We start from the raw sequence: 17,266 nt of genomic DNA, 5'->3' as shown, positions 1-17,266 counted from the left end.
CTCAGGAATGAACACAGCTGGGTGCAATGGCGTACACCTACAATCGCAGCCCTTGCAAGGTGGAGGCAAGAGGACCAGAAGTTCAAGGTCAACCTTGGCTGTACTGGAGTTTTGAGTCTAGTGTGGGATACAATAAGACCTTGTCTCAAAAGAGTTGTTTGTTCCAAAACACTAGGAAACCATATGGTGGCTTTCCATAGCACAAGGGAGGCAGAGGCAGGAGGGGTGTTTTGAAGTTGGGGTGAACCTGGGCTAGACAAATGAATTCCAGTCAACCTGAGCTACAGAATAAGCACATGACTGAAAAATAAGGAGACAGACAGACAGACAGACAGACAGACACACACACACACACACACACACACACACACCCCACAGGAGGAGAGGACAGAGAGGGAGAAATGAGAAATCAAAACAATAAATAGAACCACATTGCTACAGTGAAGTTTCTAAGTACCCAACCTCACCCTATTCCTGGGCACAACATTGTGTGTGTGTGTGTGTGTGTGTGTGTGTGTGTGTGTGTGTGGTTTACATTTTAGACCCCCCCCCCCATGGAAAAAGGGCTCTGAGGATCGAGTAAGACTGAGTTGCCAATGGCAACGAAAACCGTATCTCTCATCACAAGCTCCCGTGAGCCCACGTGCTTTCTGCTGCATAGATACACGTTTGTATCCGTATCTGCTGGCAGTTCCTGTAAGTTCCAGGCTTTGTACGAGGAACAAATGCAGCGAGGGGAGCCGCTGAGTGACTGGAGGGAAAATGTGGCAAACGCCTCGAGAGGCGGGACATCCTCCAGGCCGACAAAAAGACAGACAAGCAGAGACCTTCCGCCACAGCCTGGATGAGGCAGTAAAAAAGGAGGTCAGAGGGCATCCTGCAAAGAAGGCAACATCTGTGACGCGTGTCTGAGCACGAGATGCTGTTGGGTGTCTGTCGCAGAAGTGGAAACTATCCCAGGCAAAGGAAGCCATCTGAAGAAGCAAAGACGTGGCCTCTGGAGGGAACACGTCCATGGTGTCTTGAGTAGCAATGGTGATAAAAGTATGGGCAAGTCTAGAGTAGACTTGGAGAGTGATTGACTGACTGTAAGGGGCATCCTGGGAGAAGTTATCAATATGACTCGTGGCTTTGGAGTTTCACGGCCCCAGTGAGCAGTGGTTCTGTTACAATGTAGGAGAGCAAGAGAAATGGTTTGAAATGAGAGTGAAGTTGATGGCCTTTTCCTATTTATCAATTTATTTATTTTGATGTTTTTGAATTTGTTCAGTTTAAGGGTCTCATGATACATAGAAGTTAAAATATCTGGGCAAATCAAACATACGCTGAGCTCAGGGATAGACTATGAAATGGAGAATTGCCAGGGCAGAACATTTAAATCACCATGAGAGTGAGTACAATCCAAAAAAGAACATGATAACAAGAAAATAATTAAAAATAGTGCCACTTAGAAAACACTGCTTGGTGGCAGGTGGGCACACTGATCAGGCAGATGAGAAAGGAAGATGAGCCAGCCAGCGAAGGAGTGAAGCTAAGGGTAGGAAGTAGTAATACACAGTGTCCATGACAGCCCGGGGACGTGGTCAGGGGGTGTAGACAGACACAAGGACGGACAAGGGTGATGGGGAGTGTATGAGGATAGAGCATCCATGATATCACAGAAATCGTCTCCAAAAATAAACCAGACACTGTGGACTGGTGCCTGGTGAATCAGGAAGTAGAGACTGCTTTTTCAAAGCCAAGTGGTTGGACGTTGAGGGAGGGTGACAGGTTCCAGGCAGCAGAGCAGGGTCAAGCCTCAGCGCCCATCCAGTGAGTTAACAGGGAAACATAGCAAGCAGAAGGGCATGTCCAGAAACTGGCCACAGGAATTTCTACTCCGCGGGAGGCCTCCAAGCCTCCTTCTCCACTTGTGGCTGACTCACAGGCATTTGTGAAAGTCAGCCACACACCCCAGGCCTCTAGAGTTACGGGTGCATTGCTGAATTGTTGTTTTGTTGGTTCTGAGGCAGGGTCTCATTTAGCTCAGACTGAACTTGAACTTACTCAGTAACCAAGGATGAACCTGAACTCCTGACCCTCTCCCCTCTACTTCTCAAATGTTGGCTCTGGCGAAGATCTAGCCACATCCCATGTTATTTTCTAATGACAAATATAAAAACCACTCCCTAAAATAGCCACTCTTTTCTCTACTTTCATACTGACTGATTAAACTCATTACATTACAATCTCACGTATCATGCTCAGCAATTCACACCTTAAGCTGAGAGAATGTCCACACACCTAAGATCCCAGGAAAGAGCGTTCCTAAGGCATATAGAATTCACATTAGTAATACTGTTTATCACAAAAGCTACATTTCTCAAACATTATTAAAAACAGGGTTTAGGTTACAAATATAACCTAAGTGTTGTCCAGCTGGCTTTGCTTCAGCAACAGCTCTGGGCATTGAACTTGCATCTGTCATACTTGGGAGGTAAAGCAAACTGCACAGGCTTTGGGTCCGTGCCCTCTAAAGCAGCTAGTGGTCTTTGAATGATTAGCGTAGAGCTACCCTTGAAATATTAGGGTTCAGAAGAATCTTGTTCAAGGTCCTTCTTTGTTCACTGTGCCACACCTCAAAATAAAGTTATCAAGACAATCATAAGATCTAAATAAAGCTATCAAGACAATCACAAGATCTTACCACCACCATTCAAAACCTTGAGCAACAAGTCAACAGGTTAAAGGTTAGTGACTCAGACACGGATCTCCTGGTCACTTACTGCAGAGTCGAGAGGATCCTGCCTGGGTACCCTTCAGGGTGCAGGAAATTTCTGTGCCCTGAGAGGTAGCTGAACACACTGCCTCTTCATCTCATCTATGAAGCCTGAAAGCAGGGAAAACTTGAGTTTTGCTGAAGATAACTCTATAAAATAAGGCTAATTCGGGAGCTGGAGAAATGGCTCAGCAGTTAACAGTGTATACTTCTCTTGAAGAGGACCCCAGCTAGTTACCAACACCAGGACTGGGTGGCCCACAATCATCTGCAATTCCGGTTCTGGGGGCTTCAGTGCCTTCTTTGGACACCCTGAGCACACACGCACATACTCACACACAGACACATAAGCAAACACACAACTGAAAACAACAATAAATCTCTACAATAAAGATCATTTATTGTTACACAAACAGATGTCTTTGAGGTATGCATACCCTGAACCCTTGAAGTTTTATGGGCATAGACCCATAGGCTGGCATTGCCTATGAGAAGAAGCACGTGTTGTTGGAGCCTTAACCTGCCTACCCCATCCAACTACCTGGCCCGTTGTGAAACTCATCATTCATTTCATAGAGTAATAATTTCACAGAAATGACTCTCAGTAGAATCCTAGACAGAGAGACTTGCATTGTCAGTTCTGAATTCAGCAGATTCTGAAATAATTTCAAGATGTTCAGATCCACGCCATCTCACACAGCACAGCACGTACTCTGCACGGTGACAAGAGTGTGACATAGAGATCGAAGCCCCAGGCCCATCCGGGGTCACCACTCAACAGGAATCACCCGCACACACCTTTCAGGACTTTGTTCCTTCAGAGAACTGAAGTAATGATTGTTATCTCTCAGGTGTGAGCATGCCGGGTGAATCCCAGTCAGCTGAGGATAGAGAGAGCATCAGAAGCCAGGATGTGAGACTAAGAGGAAGCCAAGGTTCCAGAGGTTAATCATTTGCCCAAGGTCAAAGAGTAGATAGTTAGAAAGCTGACTTGGAAGTCTTTCGTGATAACTAAATGGTTTATGGCATTTGGACAACAATGGCGTAATGCATCCCCTTCAAAATGTAAAACCTTGTGAATGCGATGAATCAAGACACCGGAAAGGGCTTCTTGTTTAAGGTCTGCAGAGATCCCCTAATCATTACCTTCACAGATGAGAACCTAGACCACTGTAAGAACTAGAACCCAAGTCTTTCTTCTTTGTCTTTGAAAACGCTATTATTTCATAAGCAAACCACTTGTAAAAGGCTTTAAAATATGTATTCAAAGCTAAAACAAATACTTAAAAGTGCACAGGTTTAAGGGACAATTGCAGGTGATTTTTAGAACTGTGTGGCTTAATGATACCTTTGGGCTTTTACTCCCAATAAGTACTTCTTTATTTTTGGTGGTAATGAATGAGTAGTCATCCTCCCCTAGCATTCTATAGATTCAGTGCAATCCCCCATCAAAATTCCAACACAGTTCTTCAGAGATCTTGAAAGGACAACTTCATGTGGAACCACACACACACACACACACACACACATACACACACAAAAAACACACACACACACTTTATTTAACCAAAATAATCCTGAATAATGAAAGAACTGTTGGGGTATCACCTTCTCTAATTTAAAGTTGTAGTACAAGCTATATTAATAAAAACAGCATGGTATTGGCACAAAATCATAAGTGTTGATTAGTGGAATTGAATTAAACATCCTGGCATAAACCTACACACCTATGGACACCTGATTTTTTTTAAAAAAAAAATAAAGTAGCCAGAAATTCATACTGGAAAAAAATACAGCATCTTCAACAAATGGTGCTGATCTAACTGGATGTGTATATGTAGAAGAATTCAAGTAGATCTATGCTTATCACCCTGCACAAAACTCAAGTCTAAGTGGTCAAAGACCACAACATAAAACCAGATACTAAAGATAACTAAAGTTGATAGACAAGAAAGTGGGGAATGGCATTGAATGCATTCGTATTGGAGATTTTCTGAACAGAACACCATTAGGGTAGGCATTAAGATCAACAATTAATAAATGGGACTCATTAAACACAAAAGCTTGTATAAGGCAAAGAATTGAGACAATATGACAGTCCACAGAATGGGAAAAGATAATTACAAACTTCCCATTGAATAGAGTATTAATATCCCAACTATATAAAGAAATCAAAAAACTAGACATTAAAAAACTAAATAATAAAAAATGAGATAGAGTTCTAAACAAAGAATTCTCTGTAGAGGAAACTTAAATGGGTGTAAAACACTTAAAGGTTCAACATCTTTAGCAATCAGAGAGATGAAAATCAAAACAACTTTAAGTTGCCATCTATGCCAGTCAGAATTGACAAGATCAAAAACAACAAGTGACAGCTCACGCTGGCAAGAATGTGGAATAAGGGGAACAATTATCTATTGCTGGTGGGAGTGCAAATTTGTACAGTCACTATGGAAATCAGTGTGGCGATTCCTCAGAAAGATGGGAGTCAATCAACCTCAAGAAGCAACTCTACCATTTTGGGGCATATACCCTAAGAAGGTTTCATTTTACCACAAGAATACTTGCTGAACCATGTCCACTGCTGCTTTATTTATAATAGCAAGAAATTGGAAACATCCTAGATGCACCTCAACAGAAGAATGGGTAAAGAAATTGTGGTGCATGGAGTATCACTCCACTGTTTAAAGAATGACATCATGAAATTTGCAGGCAAATGACTGGAACGAAAAAACTTCATCCTCAGTGAGGTGACCCAGACCTAGAAAGCTAAATGTGGTATGTATTCATTATATGTGGATATCAGCCATTAAGCTGCAATCCCTAGAACCAGTCTTTTACTTCCAGTAAGTATTTCTTTGTTTCTGGTGTAGGGTAATGATGGAGTAGCCCAGTAGCTGGTTTGTGCCCAGACATAAAAGCCAGGTCTCAAATATGGCTAGTGGAATGGGTTGGGTTTTAAGTTGGAAGGAATTTCTCATGAAATTGACTCAACTCAGAATAAGAAAGCAGCCATTTATCTGTTAACAGACACCCAGTGCAGGACTGGGAACTGTATTTTGAGCATTGGCATTAGTGGAATCTCAGATGCTATGAACCAAAACAATCAAATTATAGGCTAACAGCATTGAAACTATAGACACACCCTAACTTAGAGGAGCGGGTGAAGCTAATGCTTCGGGGCTATTCTCCAAACTATAACCTTAACACACACCATGCCTTTGTTGTTGCCAAATTAATTCTGTTCACATGAAACTAACCACATAGCTCCACTTTTAGAATCCTTACTGCTCCCTTCTCTGCAGTAGAATAAACCTTTGGCGTCTGTCTGCTGCTTTATCGTAAATACAGCCAGCTAGCTACAGTAAAACACAGTGCTTAGAGGAGAATCGGATAAACCTGAAGTCCAGCTCTGCCTCCACCATGTAAAGCTGTGCAAGCTTGAATGGGGTCTAGGCAATCCAACCACATGCTGATTGAAGCCATGGACTCTGTGTACGGCTTGTTGTAGTGTAAGAAATGACTCTCAAAACATGGCTGTTAATTACATCAGAAGAAGGAGGATCCATCTTCCCTGCTTTTTTATGCCGAGGCACATGGTTCTTCAGGGGCAGGGAATGCCTTTTACTATGACTTTGAAAGTCTAAAAGACACCATATAAACCAGTTCTAACATAAGGCCTTAAATTCTTCTTTGTTATAGCAAAAATGATTAAGAAATGTGCCTGACATTAAAGGAGCCTATTCCCTGGGAGAAAAAGTAAGCTAGATATAAAATACCACTGCCCATGCTATTAAGATAATGAGAATATTTGTACTTCTAGTTATTCATCTAATAACCTTAAGATCATTGGAAAAATATGAAGCAGTATGGCACACATACGTACTCATGTATGTTCATATTTTAAAATATTTTCTTCTTAGTTCTTCAGTATGTTTAGAATCATTATATGCCCAGCTTAGATTCTGGAACCTTTGGTTGCTTAGAGAATCATTTCCTCCACCTCAAGCCGTATTTTCTCACCCACAATCAAAGACAAAAATAACCAGTGGAAATCTGTCTAGAGTGATGGGGAAATATGTTGAAAATTGTTCAGTTTCTCTTCTATGGTAGGAAGAACCAAATCACTCTTCTATTCTAAATCTGTCAGAGAACAACAAACCTTGAAGTCTCACATTGTGTGTCATTTGCACAGCTGCCAAGTACGTGGACGTGGTTATCTTTGAAGGTATGTGCATCTGATTTGATGTGGCAAATTCCCACAGCTGTCACTGTGTGCCCATGAAACTTACGGTGCCAAGGTCAATGATGAAGCAGTCGCCCTTATTGAAGCTGTCCCAGCTGAGAGGAACCTCCGTGGCCCTGACCACTCTCCGGCCCTTCACATGCAGGAGTCTCTCCGCTGTCAGGTCATTGGTGAGAACGTGGTTTAGTCCGGAAGCCACGCCTCCAGCCTGGCCATGGGGAGGAAAACACATAGTCTATTGTGTTTATATATCTATATGCACATATCTATACATATATATACACACATACGTACATATGCACATATTTTTAAAACAGCATTATTAAGTTGCCCAGGATGGCCTCAAATTTACAACCACCCTGCTTCAGCTTTCCAAGAACATGCCACATTTTAAAAATAAGTAGAAATACACTGTGATCTGTTTTATTAAAAAATAGTAAAGGGTAGTATGTGAAAAAAAGTTATAATGTAGAATCAAATCTAGATTGTGATCTCTGGCCCCTTTTACACATATAAAACATTCAGACTAATCCCATAGAGTGAACCATCAGAGCAATTTATACCTTGAACATTTAATATTCTTTAAAAAAACATAATCCTCTCTCTGGCCCGTGAGATGGCCGAGTAGGTAAAGATGCTGGGCACCAAGCCTGATAACCTGAGCTTGATCCCCAGGACCCACCCAGTGAAAGGAGAGTTCTCTGACTGACTGCTGAAGTTTCCTCTCACCTCCACAAAGGGGCCACAGCACGCATACACCACACACACACACACACACACACACACACACACATAAATATATAAATAAATATAATTTTTAAAATTAAAAGTAATACTGCTTCTAATATTCGATGCCACCAGTTCTGCCCCCCACCCACCCATAAGAAGCTGTCTATTGTCAGGCTGGCAAGGTGGCTCAGTGGGTAAATCATTCCTGGCAAGCCTGCTGACCTAAGTTGAATCCCAGGAACCTACAGAAAGGTAGAGGGGGAGAATTGACTCCACAAAGGGGTCTCCTGGCCTCCACACGCATGCGAGCCTGTCCCACCACATCATACAGACCGATGATACTAATAATAGAAGTAAATATAGCAAAACGACACACCACGACACGCCATAATACGTCTGCACGGGCAAGTAAGCAGCTCTTTTGTGAACACTATCTGGGTTAGCACTAGATGCTTCCAGACCTTTTCTGCTCCCGCTAAGAAGGGTCACAGCTAAACAGATGATCCTTCTAGTCAGTGGGACCAGAAGCACAGGTTTGTGAACGAAACGTGTCTGCTGGTCACTGTCTACAATCACGACTTGTAAAAGGATCTGAGCCAGAAATTCAATGCCAGGGAGCAGGGGTAATGGACTTTGGTAACCACTTTGCTGGCCTTGAAAATGCCTAGAAAAAAAATGACCTAAACCCTGAGGCAGGAAGATGATCCTGGCAGCTCCCAGCTGAACCTTTACATGGTGGACAGCAACTTGCATGATTTTGATAGACTTGTTAATGGCAGGCTCTGCCAAGTTTTGCCCACTCAAAATAAACACTAAACTGCTTCTTGGGTACTCTTCCATTCTTTCTCCATCCTGATGTGTGAGTCACTTGTTTATGTTGAGAGAAGCAGAGAATGGTGATTACCAGCTTAGGCATCAGGGTCAGACAGTCGGGGTCAGACAGTCACACGGTCACTGACTAGCAGAGACAGCCGTAAGTCGCATAGACTCTCTGAGCCTTGCTTCATTTACCTGACAGGGCGGAACCACTAAATGCACCAATGGGGGTATATTCAATATTGTTTTTGCATATCATGAATAGTATAATCTATAAACTTGAAAGTAAAAACGGGGTGAAGCAGTACCATGTGGTCACCTCTTCTGAGTGGCTAGTTATCTCTGATGTTAGCCACACATCCTAGCATGCTGTCGTTCCTGCAGCCACCCACACCAGCATCGTGTGGCTGATCAGAGAATCAGCTGACCCTGATGACCTATATGGCCTCAACTTAGAAACATCCCCTTTCTGAAAAATGCTGATCTGTGGCAACTTTGAAGTTGATAGAAGATTATTACTCAAACAACTACAAAGTTACTTTTTTATTATCTCTCCTTTTGCATATGTATTCTAGAATTTGATTTTCAGGATCCTGTTAATAGCAAATTCAGCCTGAGTGTGTGGTATATTAGAATCTTATCGTTTACCGTAATCCTTAATCCCCATATCATGTCTGTTTCGGCAACTAGTATGAAATTCATTGTACATCCCAGAAAACCAAGGGTTTTGAAAAGCTTCTGCACTCCCCTGCAGCAAGCTAGTTGTCTGGATGAAACGGTTTTCTGGCAAGGTGACTCCATCGGACCTGCTTTGAACAAGCGGAAACTCTCAGGTCTTCAAACTGTTGAGTTCATAGAAATGAAGGAAACCTCAGGATCTTTTGACACAAACTGGAGGAGCTGATGGGAATTCAATAAAGCAAGAGGCAGCAATGTCATGTTTGAAGTGGTTTACAGCCGAGTGTGAAATAAGAATCTCAAGAGAAGAAATCTATGACTGCTCTGTCTCATCTCATGGTGTTGCAGACGTCCAACCAAGGACATAATCAGATAAAGACATAAACCTGATATCTTTTCATCATTGTTTTGGGGTCTGTGTTGTTAGTTGTTGTTTTGTTCTGAACTTTTATGTAGAGTGTGACTATATAGCTCAAGCTGGCCTTGAACACATGATCCTGCTGCCTCGACCTCCCAAATGCTGGTAACGTGGGTATGCACTCCTGGGTCTGACTTAAATGCACCATTTTAAAAGGCGAATATATTCAAAAGTCCTGTTTAGCTCTAAGGTCTTAGGTACTCCGCAGGAGTGAGAGGTTTTGCTTTTGGGTATCTGTCTGGGGAAGGTGTTCCTCGTGTTTTAGCTGAATTCATGGGCAGGGAGGGAAGGACTAGGGAAAGATGGTCCAACTGCAAAGCTTACTGGGAGAATTAGGGTGAGGCAGAAGGGGTCTAGCCTTTACATTGCCTTAGGAGGTAGACCTATTTATTAATACTTACCCAGTTGTTTTTTTTTTTAAGTTACCAAGGAACTAAGAAGGATTTTCAGTTGGTTGGTTGCTTTCTCAGCATTTGGAAATTTCTGGGCTCTCTGTCTCAAACACAGCATAGACCAGGTATGGCGGCACACACATATCAGCCCAGCACTTGTGAGCTAGAGGCAGAAGGATCAGGAACTCAAAGTCATCTCTGACCACAGAGTGTTTGAGAATAAGCCTAAGGCTACAAGAGAGAGTGTCTTGGACTTTTCTGAAGCTGGGTTTCCTTTCCTGTGTACCTACTGACAAACAGGAAGATAAATCATACACGCACACACATGCACGTACATTCACACAGAGTCCAAGACCAAACAAAAACCAAATCCATGCCCTCTAGGAAGTTGTGATCCCTGAAGACACACAGTGTGAACAACCAGGAAGAGAACCCCTTTGAAAACACCACAGTGGCCGAGTCCCTGAGAAGCGCTTACCTTGTACTTCAGACCCCCTTTGAAGTAGCCCACGAAGTCAGTAGACTCATAGCCTTGAAGTTCTCTGCTCTGCACCGGCTTGCCCCCCAGATAGTCATCCATCTGGACCGTGAAGATGGCCGCTGCCGTACTTTCATCCTGGGAGCATTCCTTTCCTGAGACAACACAGCCCTCAGTTACTCAAGGAAGATCGCGGACACAGAAAGGGGATGTGAAGGACGCCAGACGCTCTCATTTATGTATTTATGTATGTATGTATGTATTTACACATTTTAATTTAAATATAATCATACTGCTTCCCCCTTTTCCTTTCCTCTCTCCCCCCCCCCGTTCCTCCCTTCTCAAATTGATATCTTCTTTTTGTTTGACTATAGATAAGGATGGATACAGGCACGCACAACCAGACTGATCCAACCTGCTGAGTCCATCTCTGTTGTTTGTGTATGTGGTTTCAGGGCTGACCCAGTTTGTTCTGGGTAATCAATTAGGCTAATGCTCCCTCTTCCAGCAGAACAATGACAATATCAATGGACAGGTTAACATGGAGAAGCTTTCGTTGCGGTGATGTTTCAGGACAGCAGTCTGCTGCCGAAAGAGCCCTTATCAGGAGCCACATGTGATGCTATGTGAGTCATACCCAGAAGTGTTTCATGTTCCTGCCTTTTCCAGTTTCTTCAAAAAAAAATTTAAAAGAAACACTATCGCACAGATCTGCTTGAAAAATCAATACATGCTAGCGGGACTCAGGAAAGCACTCGCTTCATACGGAAGTTAGATCCTGCCAGAAAACACCTTGGAGCTCCTTAATCATCACTCTGTCAGGCTCACAGTGTGTCGGTGAGAAGTACTTGTGGGCCATAAGTAGATAACGTCATGATTCTTAAGATAGGAAAATGAATAAATCTTCACCCGTCCCCTAGCTTCGATCCTGTTTTGCCCTTTGCTATCTCTCACTTTTGTTCTAGGAAATAATCACTGACAGAAGGACAGCGAAGAAACTAACATGCTGATGTCTCTCAAATGCTACTCATCTGATAGACTTTAAGACAGTATACAATTAGCTTTTACAATTATGAAATAGAATCCACCCAGGCTTCTCTGCGCCGGTGTCTACACGGTATGTGATGTTCAGAACCAAGACAGCTTGAGGAAGACTCACAGTTCATAAAAAAAAAAAAAAAAAAAAAAAAAAAAAAAAAAAAAAAAAAAAAAAAAAGCCCACAACCCTAAACCTTCAAAAACCTTACTACATCTGAGCTAAATGAAAAATATGAGTAATAATTCAAATACCAACATATTTGTAGCACTCTTACCATGGGCCACACAGTACTAGCATTTTATATGAATGGCATTCAAGTAGCCCCATGAAATGAACCTGGTTTATACCATGATACTGTAGAGGTCATGGGCACTGGGAAAGGCTGAGTAGTCCTTGAGGTAATAAAAGACTTTTCGAACAGGTTCATAGAACTCTAAACAGCAAGTACTTAAGAAGGACAATACATGTGTTTTAAAGATTTTTAGAAATGATTTGCATGCTTGTTTGTGTGTGATATGTGCACGGGAGCACAGGTACTCCAGAAAAAGGCATTGGACCCTCTAAAATTGACATTACAGGCAGTTTGAGCCACCCAGTGTGGATGCTGAGACCACAACTCAGGTCCTCTGCAAGAGCAGGAAGCGCACCCAACCACTGAGATATCTCTCAGCCCCACATGAATTTATTTATTACAGTTCCTATTAACAGTAAATTCTTTGGTGGCCACAATATATGTCTTTCCCCAAATGAGCCACAAGTTTAAAAGCAGTGACCGTATTTCCTAGAATAATGCCAAGTGAAATTTGATGTGGGGTTCCCTTCTGTATATATGTTGCTTTTATTGGTTAATGAATAAAGTTGTTTCGGCCAGTGGCTTAGCAGAATAAAGCCAGGTGGGAAATTGGAACAGAGATATAGAAAGAGAGTGAGCAGAGTCAGAGAGACGCCATGTAGCTGCCGAAGGAGACAGAAGCTGGATCCTTACCAGCAAGCCATAGCCTTGTGCCGATACACAGATTAATAGAAATGGGTTAATTTAAGATGTAAAAGTTAGTTAATAAGAAGCTTGAGCTAATAGGACAAACAGTGTTGTAATTAGTATAGTTTCTGTGTGATTATTCAGGTCTGGGTGGCCAGAAACGAACAAGCAGTCCCTGCCTACAGAAATTCACCAAAATTGAGGAGAGGAAGCCAGTTAGCTAGACTAGGGAAATGAAAGCTCCTTCACAGTTCCCCTTCCTTGTGCAGAGGTGATCTACATAGCAAGGATCTTCTCAGACAAAATCTCAGCAGCCAGAACAGTACTTATATGGCAACAGCTTTGTAAACTTTCTGTGGCCCAAAGTGTTCTAACATACACCTTAAAAATCCTCATGCAGTTCTGCAATCCAAAAAGATGCTGCTTTCATTCTTGGCCCATTTTTTCCAGCTCTCATAACAGGGCCGATTTAAGAGAGACGCTTAAGCTAAGGTTGAGATCAAAGTTATCAAGGAAGATGTAAGGACAGACACATTCTGATCTGACGAGTTGAAACATGGCTCTTTTGAGTTAGGTATGAATGGTGGGCATGAAGTTAATGAATGCAATGGAAATAAGTTGATTAGACCATGCTCTTGTCTGCTGATGTTGATGCACTGTGCTGGGCCAGGGAATAACAGAACTCATAAACCAAAGCCCTGGCCTGCAGAGGCTGAACAGACTTTAAAGAAGCCAGTATCAACCTTTTCAGTGTGTGGAACCGAGTCAAAGTCTATTGAGTTATGATGAAACTCTGACGGGCACTAAAAATGTTTGTGTATGAATCCTGCGTGTGACTGCATCTGATGTCCCATGTGAATTCTGTTTGTGACCTCGTCCCTTGTTTTCCTAAGCCCGTCTACCGAAGCCTGCCATGTCACCCTGTCTTAGTTGCTTTATATTTTATATCTGTATGTATATCACACTCGTCTGAGTGGAGGGAAACTCCTAAAACGGGGAAACGGGACGAATTTATAAACAAAACACAGATTTAAAGAGGTCTCACAGAGCTATCTAGTTCTCATTCCCAATTTTAATGATATTGTCACATTGGGACTAGACAGGATACTGCTCAACACGATGAGTCGCATCTACTGAAAACGTATGGAAGCTACTGGCCGTTCTGTAGAACGAGTGGGGCGCGGCATGGAGTAGTACTGAAGGTAGGGAGCATAGACTTGCACAGGAAACCACAACTCCGATACCCACAGGGAAGCAGTCAACCTTACTTGTACTTCCCCGGTGTTACGTGTTCCCGTGGATGGGTTTATGGTTAGATCTGGGCAGTCTTACCACGTGTGTTAATCCCCGCGTCTGCCTTCGGAGTCCAGATACTAAAGAGCTCCATCGCTAGCAAGACCCTCAAGTCACGTGCTTATTTTTTTTTCTACACGTGTTTACGTAGTTTAGGCAAAGACATGTTCATGCCGCAGCACGTGTGTGGGCATCAGAGAGCAACTGTCAGGAGTTGCTTCTCTTCTTCCGCCCCGTAAGTTCCAGGGATGGAAGTGGGGTAGCCAGGCTTGGCCTACGCAGCAAGCTCCTTCATTCACTGAGCCATCTTGTTGGCCCAGCGATCAGTTCCTTGGCATTGTCACGAGCCCCTTGTATGTTATGAGATCCTTGTCTTGTATATTTTGTGTTATATATCATAATCTAGTCCTTTTGTGTCCCAGTGCCCTGGGTAAGGCCACACACACACACACACACACACACACACGGCATGATATCATTGAATGCTGTTTTTTAATATTACTATCTGAAGCTGGCAAGGAGAAGGGGTGAGGGAAGGTGTTTGTAATAAGGTGGATGCACCATAGCATCTTTAAAATCACCCCTAACTACAGACCGGATGCTGCTGCAAGGAACCAGATGCAAAAGCTGGGTGCAGCTTAACTACTCAATACAAAGCAGAAATGTTTTCTGAGAAGCAGTATAAAACATTTTGAGCTGCAGGCAACAGCCTTTTCCCTTCACTGCCACAGTCATCCGAACCATGCCCTAGTGTTGTGGAAACAGCATGGGCAGACTAGAAGGTCCGCCTCCCTCCTACTTGGCTCGCTTCCTCCTGCAGGGTCTACCCTTCCCTTTGTACACTAGGCATTTCTCTCAGACAGCCTCTCTTTAACTTAACTTCTTCCAGCTGACTTCCTCATTTCCTTCAGGAAGTCAAGCATTCTTTCCCTCTAATCCTCGTGAACTCTTCCCTATTCAGATATCAGAGTAAACTCTGTCAGATGGGACTGCCTCTGCCTGGAGACCGGAAATAGGAAAGGCTCCTGGCGAAGGCTGAAGGTGTCCTGGCTCCTCTTCCTTTGATGGAATCTCCCCACTTACCTTCCTTTCCCTGTATCTGTCACGGCTCTTGTTCCTGTCACACAGAGCCTGAAAACCTCTCAGGTCACGGATCACGTTCTACCAATGTTTTATCTTTTTTTTTTTTCCCCTTACAAATCCTTTGGGGTTCTCTGGTAATTCTCTGGAAAGTTTCATAGACTCTCTCAAGTGACTTGCAAGCTCCTGGGCAGCCTGAATTTATAGATGAATTAGATTGTCATCAATATACTATTCGCTTTAGCTTATGAAGGTTTTTAAGATCGTAAGCTGTTTCTGCCCAAATAGACTATGTCCTATTATAATTGTGAAACTGGCTGGCACTAAATGGATAATTTGGAGTATAAGGAGTCAGGCACTCAGGATATGGAAGCAGGAGGATAGAGCATAAGAGGCCAATCTGGACTATATTTAAGTTCCAGAGAGTTCTGGGCCAACCTAGCTGTAAGGCCCTGCTTCAAACAAACATATAGAAACGGCTTAAGTGAATCTATGAATCTGGTGGAGCACAATACTTAAGGTGGCCTACTTGGGTAAGAAAAACGCACTGAATTAAAGACTTAGACTCCGAGCCTTCGGTATGCACTCTGTGGATGAAGCCAAATGCAACTTGGGAACAGCAAGCGAGTTTTCTCCCATTTAAACTCTCCCCGCTGACACTTGAGACACACATCCACTCCAGACCAAGTGCACAGTGCGAAGGTTGTTCTACCTGGGGTCATTTCATGAATAGAGCACAGACGCTGTGTAGTATGACTGGAGAGGCATTACCCGAGGAAACAAACAGCAAGCAGTCGGGAGCTCAGCCACTGTAAGCAAGCAGCCAGGACTGTAAAAGACACCCCGTTCCCTTCTGTGTTTCCTGTCTCAGATGCCTGCTCCCGGCGTCTGCTAATGCTTAGAGAATCACTTCTAAATGTTTTCACTCGTTCCTTAAAATTTTTTCAGATGTTAGAAACTAAAGTGAAACGGTGGCTTTCAAAGTGTGTGGTTTTGTGTGCTTCCCCCCTAAACTCAAGAATAAATATACCGAAAGACACACTTGTATCAGGAGGCAAGCGAGTCTGAAAAGAAGGCTCAGATTTTCTGCACCGTTGTAAGGCGGGGTGTGCCTACTGGCACAGAACCTCACAGGGAGAGGCTGAACATTCAGGATGTTTACGGGTAAAAGTAGAAGGTGGAGAAAGTGGAACACACAACCACTGACCTGAAAGCCTGGCGCCAAAGCAGCTCCAAATAATTACGACCGCTGAATGGAGCTGTTCTGGTCCACACTGTGCCCTTGTTAAACACCCATGAATAATAAATGAAAAATTGTAAAGGAAACAGCCTATCCAAAGAAATATACCAGTCATACAGAGCAATTTTTAAAAATGGATGATGGTTGTATTCATTCCCCCAAACACGCAAGCACAGTTGCACACGGAGACTCTTGGTTTGGAGTGGCATAGGCTACTAGTCTCAATTAGCGGAGAAGCCTAAGCTGGTGCCCCAAGGCAGCAAATAAAAATAAATAAAAGTTTGGAGCTGGGCGTGGAGTTTTCTCTCCAGCTGCGCAGATGTCCACAAACAAGTTTGACTTCATCTCCTCCCTGCCTGCGAAACCAGGACTGAACTTGCCGGAGGGAGCTCAGTCCTTGGCCGGCACCCGGGTTTTTCTCAGGCAGCAGCCCAGGAACAGAATGGGGTTTGGGTTAAAGGGAAAAGCCGGAGGAATGAGCATGAACTACAAAAAGAGGTTTGGTCAAGGCCGACATGGGTATGGCTTATGGGTGACTCACCTCATCCCATTTACAGCCGACCAGGAGCTGACCTGGGTCTAGGAGAGCGTGTTAGCTGAGTGTCACCCATCCCACCCAGGTGGGCAGCCCTGTGCCCCTCAACGCTTACCCAGCCAAAAGTGCAGACGGTAGGAGAAGCCCCTGCTCGCCTTGGCGGTGTACAGCACCAGGTAGGCGTCTCCGACGTAGAAGTCACCATGGGCACCCTGCGGCACCGGCACTAGTTCCAGCTTCTCGACCCTCCACACCTGCAGCCCCGCCTGCTGGCCCGCTCGCGCGAACTCCGGGTGCTGCAGCTCCTGAGCCATGATACCTGCGATGCTGGCAGAGCCGAGGTGACTGGGATCGCGCCCTCAGCCTAAGTAGCGCTAGTTGAGAGCGATCCCGCCCGCCTTGCTTTTATGGGGCTCGCCCAAACCGGAGGCGGAGCCTGCAGGGCAGCCAGCAGCCACGCCCGACCAGGCGGGAACCTGCATCTCAGATTGAACCCGGCTGATTGAAACTCTAGGAAATGCCCCCCCCCCCCCCCCACCGACTAAAATAAATAAGTAAATAAATAGTAAAAGAGACACTTTATCT

The 17,266-nt window shown here is 43.8% G+C and overlaps 1 protein-coding gene across 2 annotated transcripts in view; it reads right to left on the bottom strand.

The window, feature by feature from the left end:
- Positions 1 to 16,995, bottom strand: part of Scin (scinderin) — a 69,027-nt gene extending 52,032 nt beyond the window's left edge. For both annotated transcript variants that reach the window (XM_038337130.1, XM_038337131.1), the window contains exons 1-3: positions 16,797 to 16,995; positions 10,516 to 10,670; positions 7,051 to 7,212 (exon numbers count right to left, since the gene is read on the bottom strand). In XM_038337130.1, coding sequence (XP_038193058.1) covers positions 7,051 to 7,212; positions 10,516 to 10,670; positions 16,797 to 16,995 — 516 coding nt within the window. The remainder of the gene's footprint in view (positions 1 to 7,050; positions 7,213 to 10,515; positions 10,671 to 16,796) is intronic.
- Positions 16,996 to 17,266: the final 271 nt, after the last annotated feature.

The sequence above is a fragment of the Arvicola amphibius genome, chromosome 7 (assembly GCF_903992535.2).
Source record: "Arvicola amphibius chromosome 7, mArvAmp1.2, whole genome shotgun sequence".
Lineage (NCBI taxonomy): Eukaryota > Metazoa > Chordata > Mammalia > Rodentia > Cricetidae > Arvicola > Arvicola amphibius.
The sequence above is the reverse complement of the archived record's forward strand: the minus strand, read 5'-3'. Positions and strand labels throughout refer to the sequence as shown.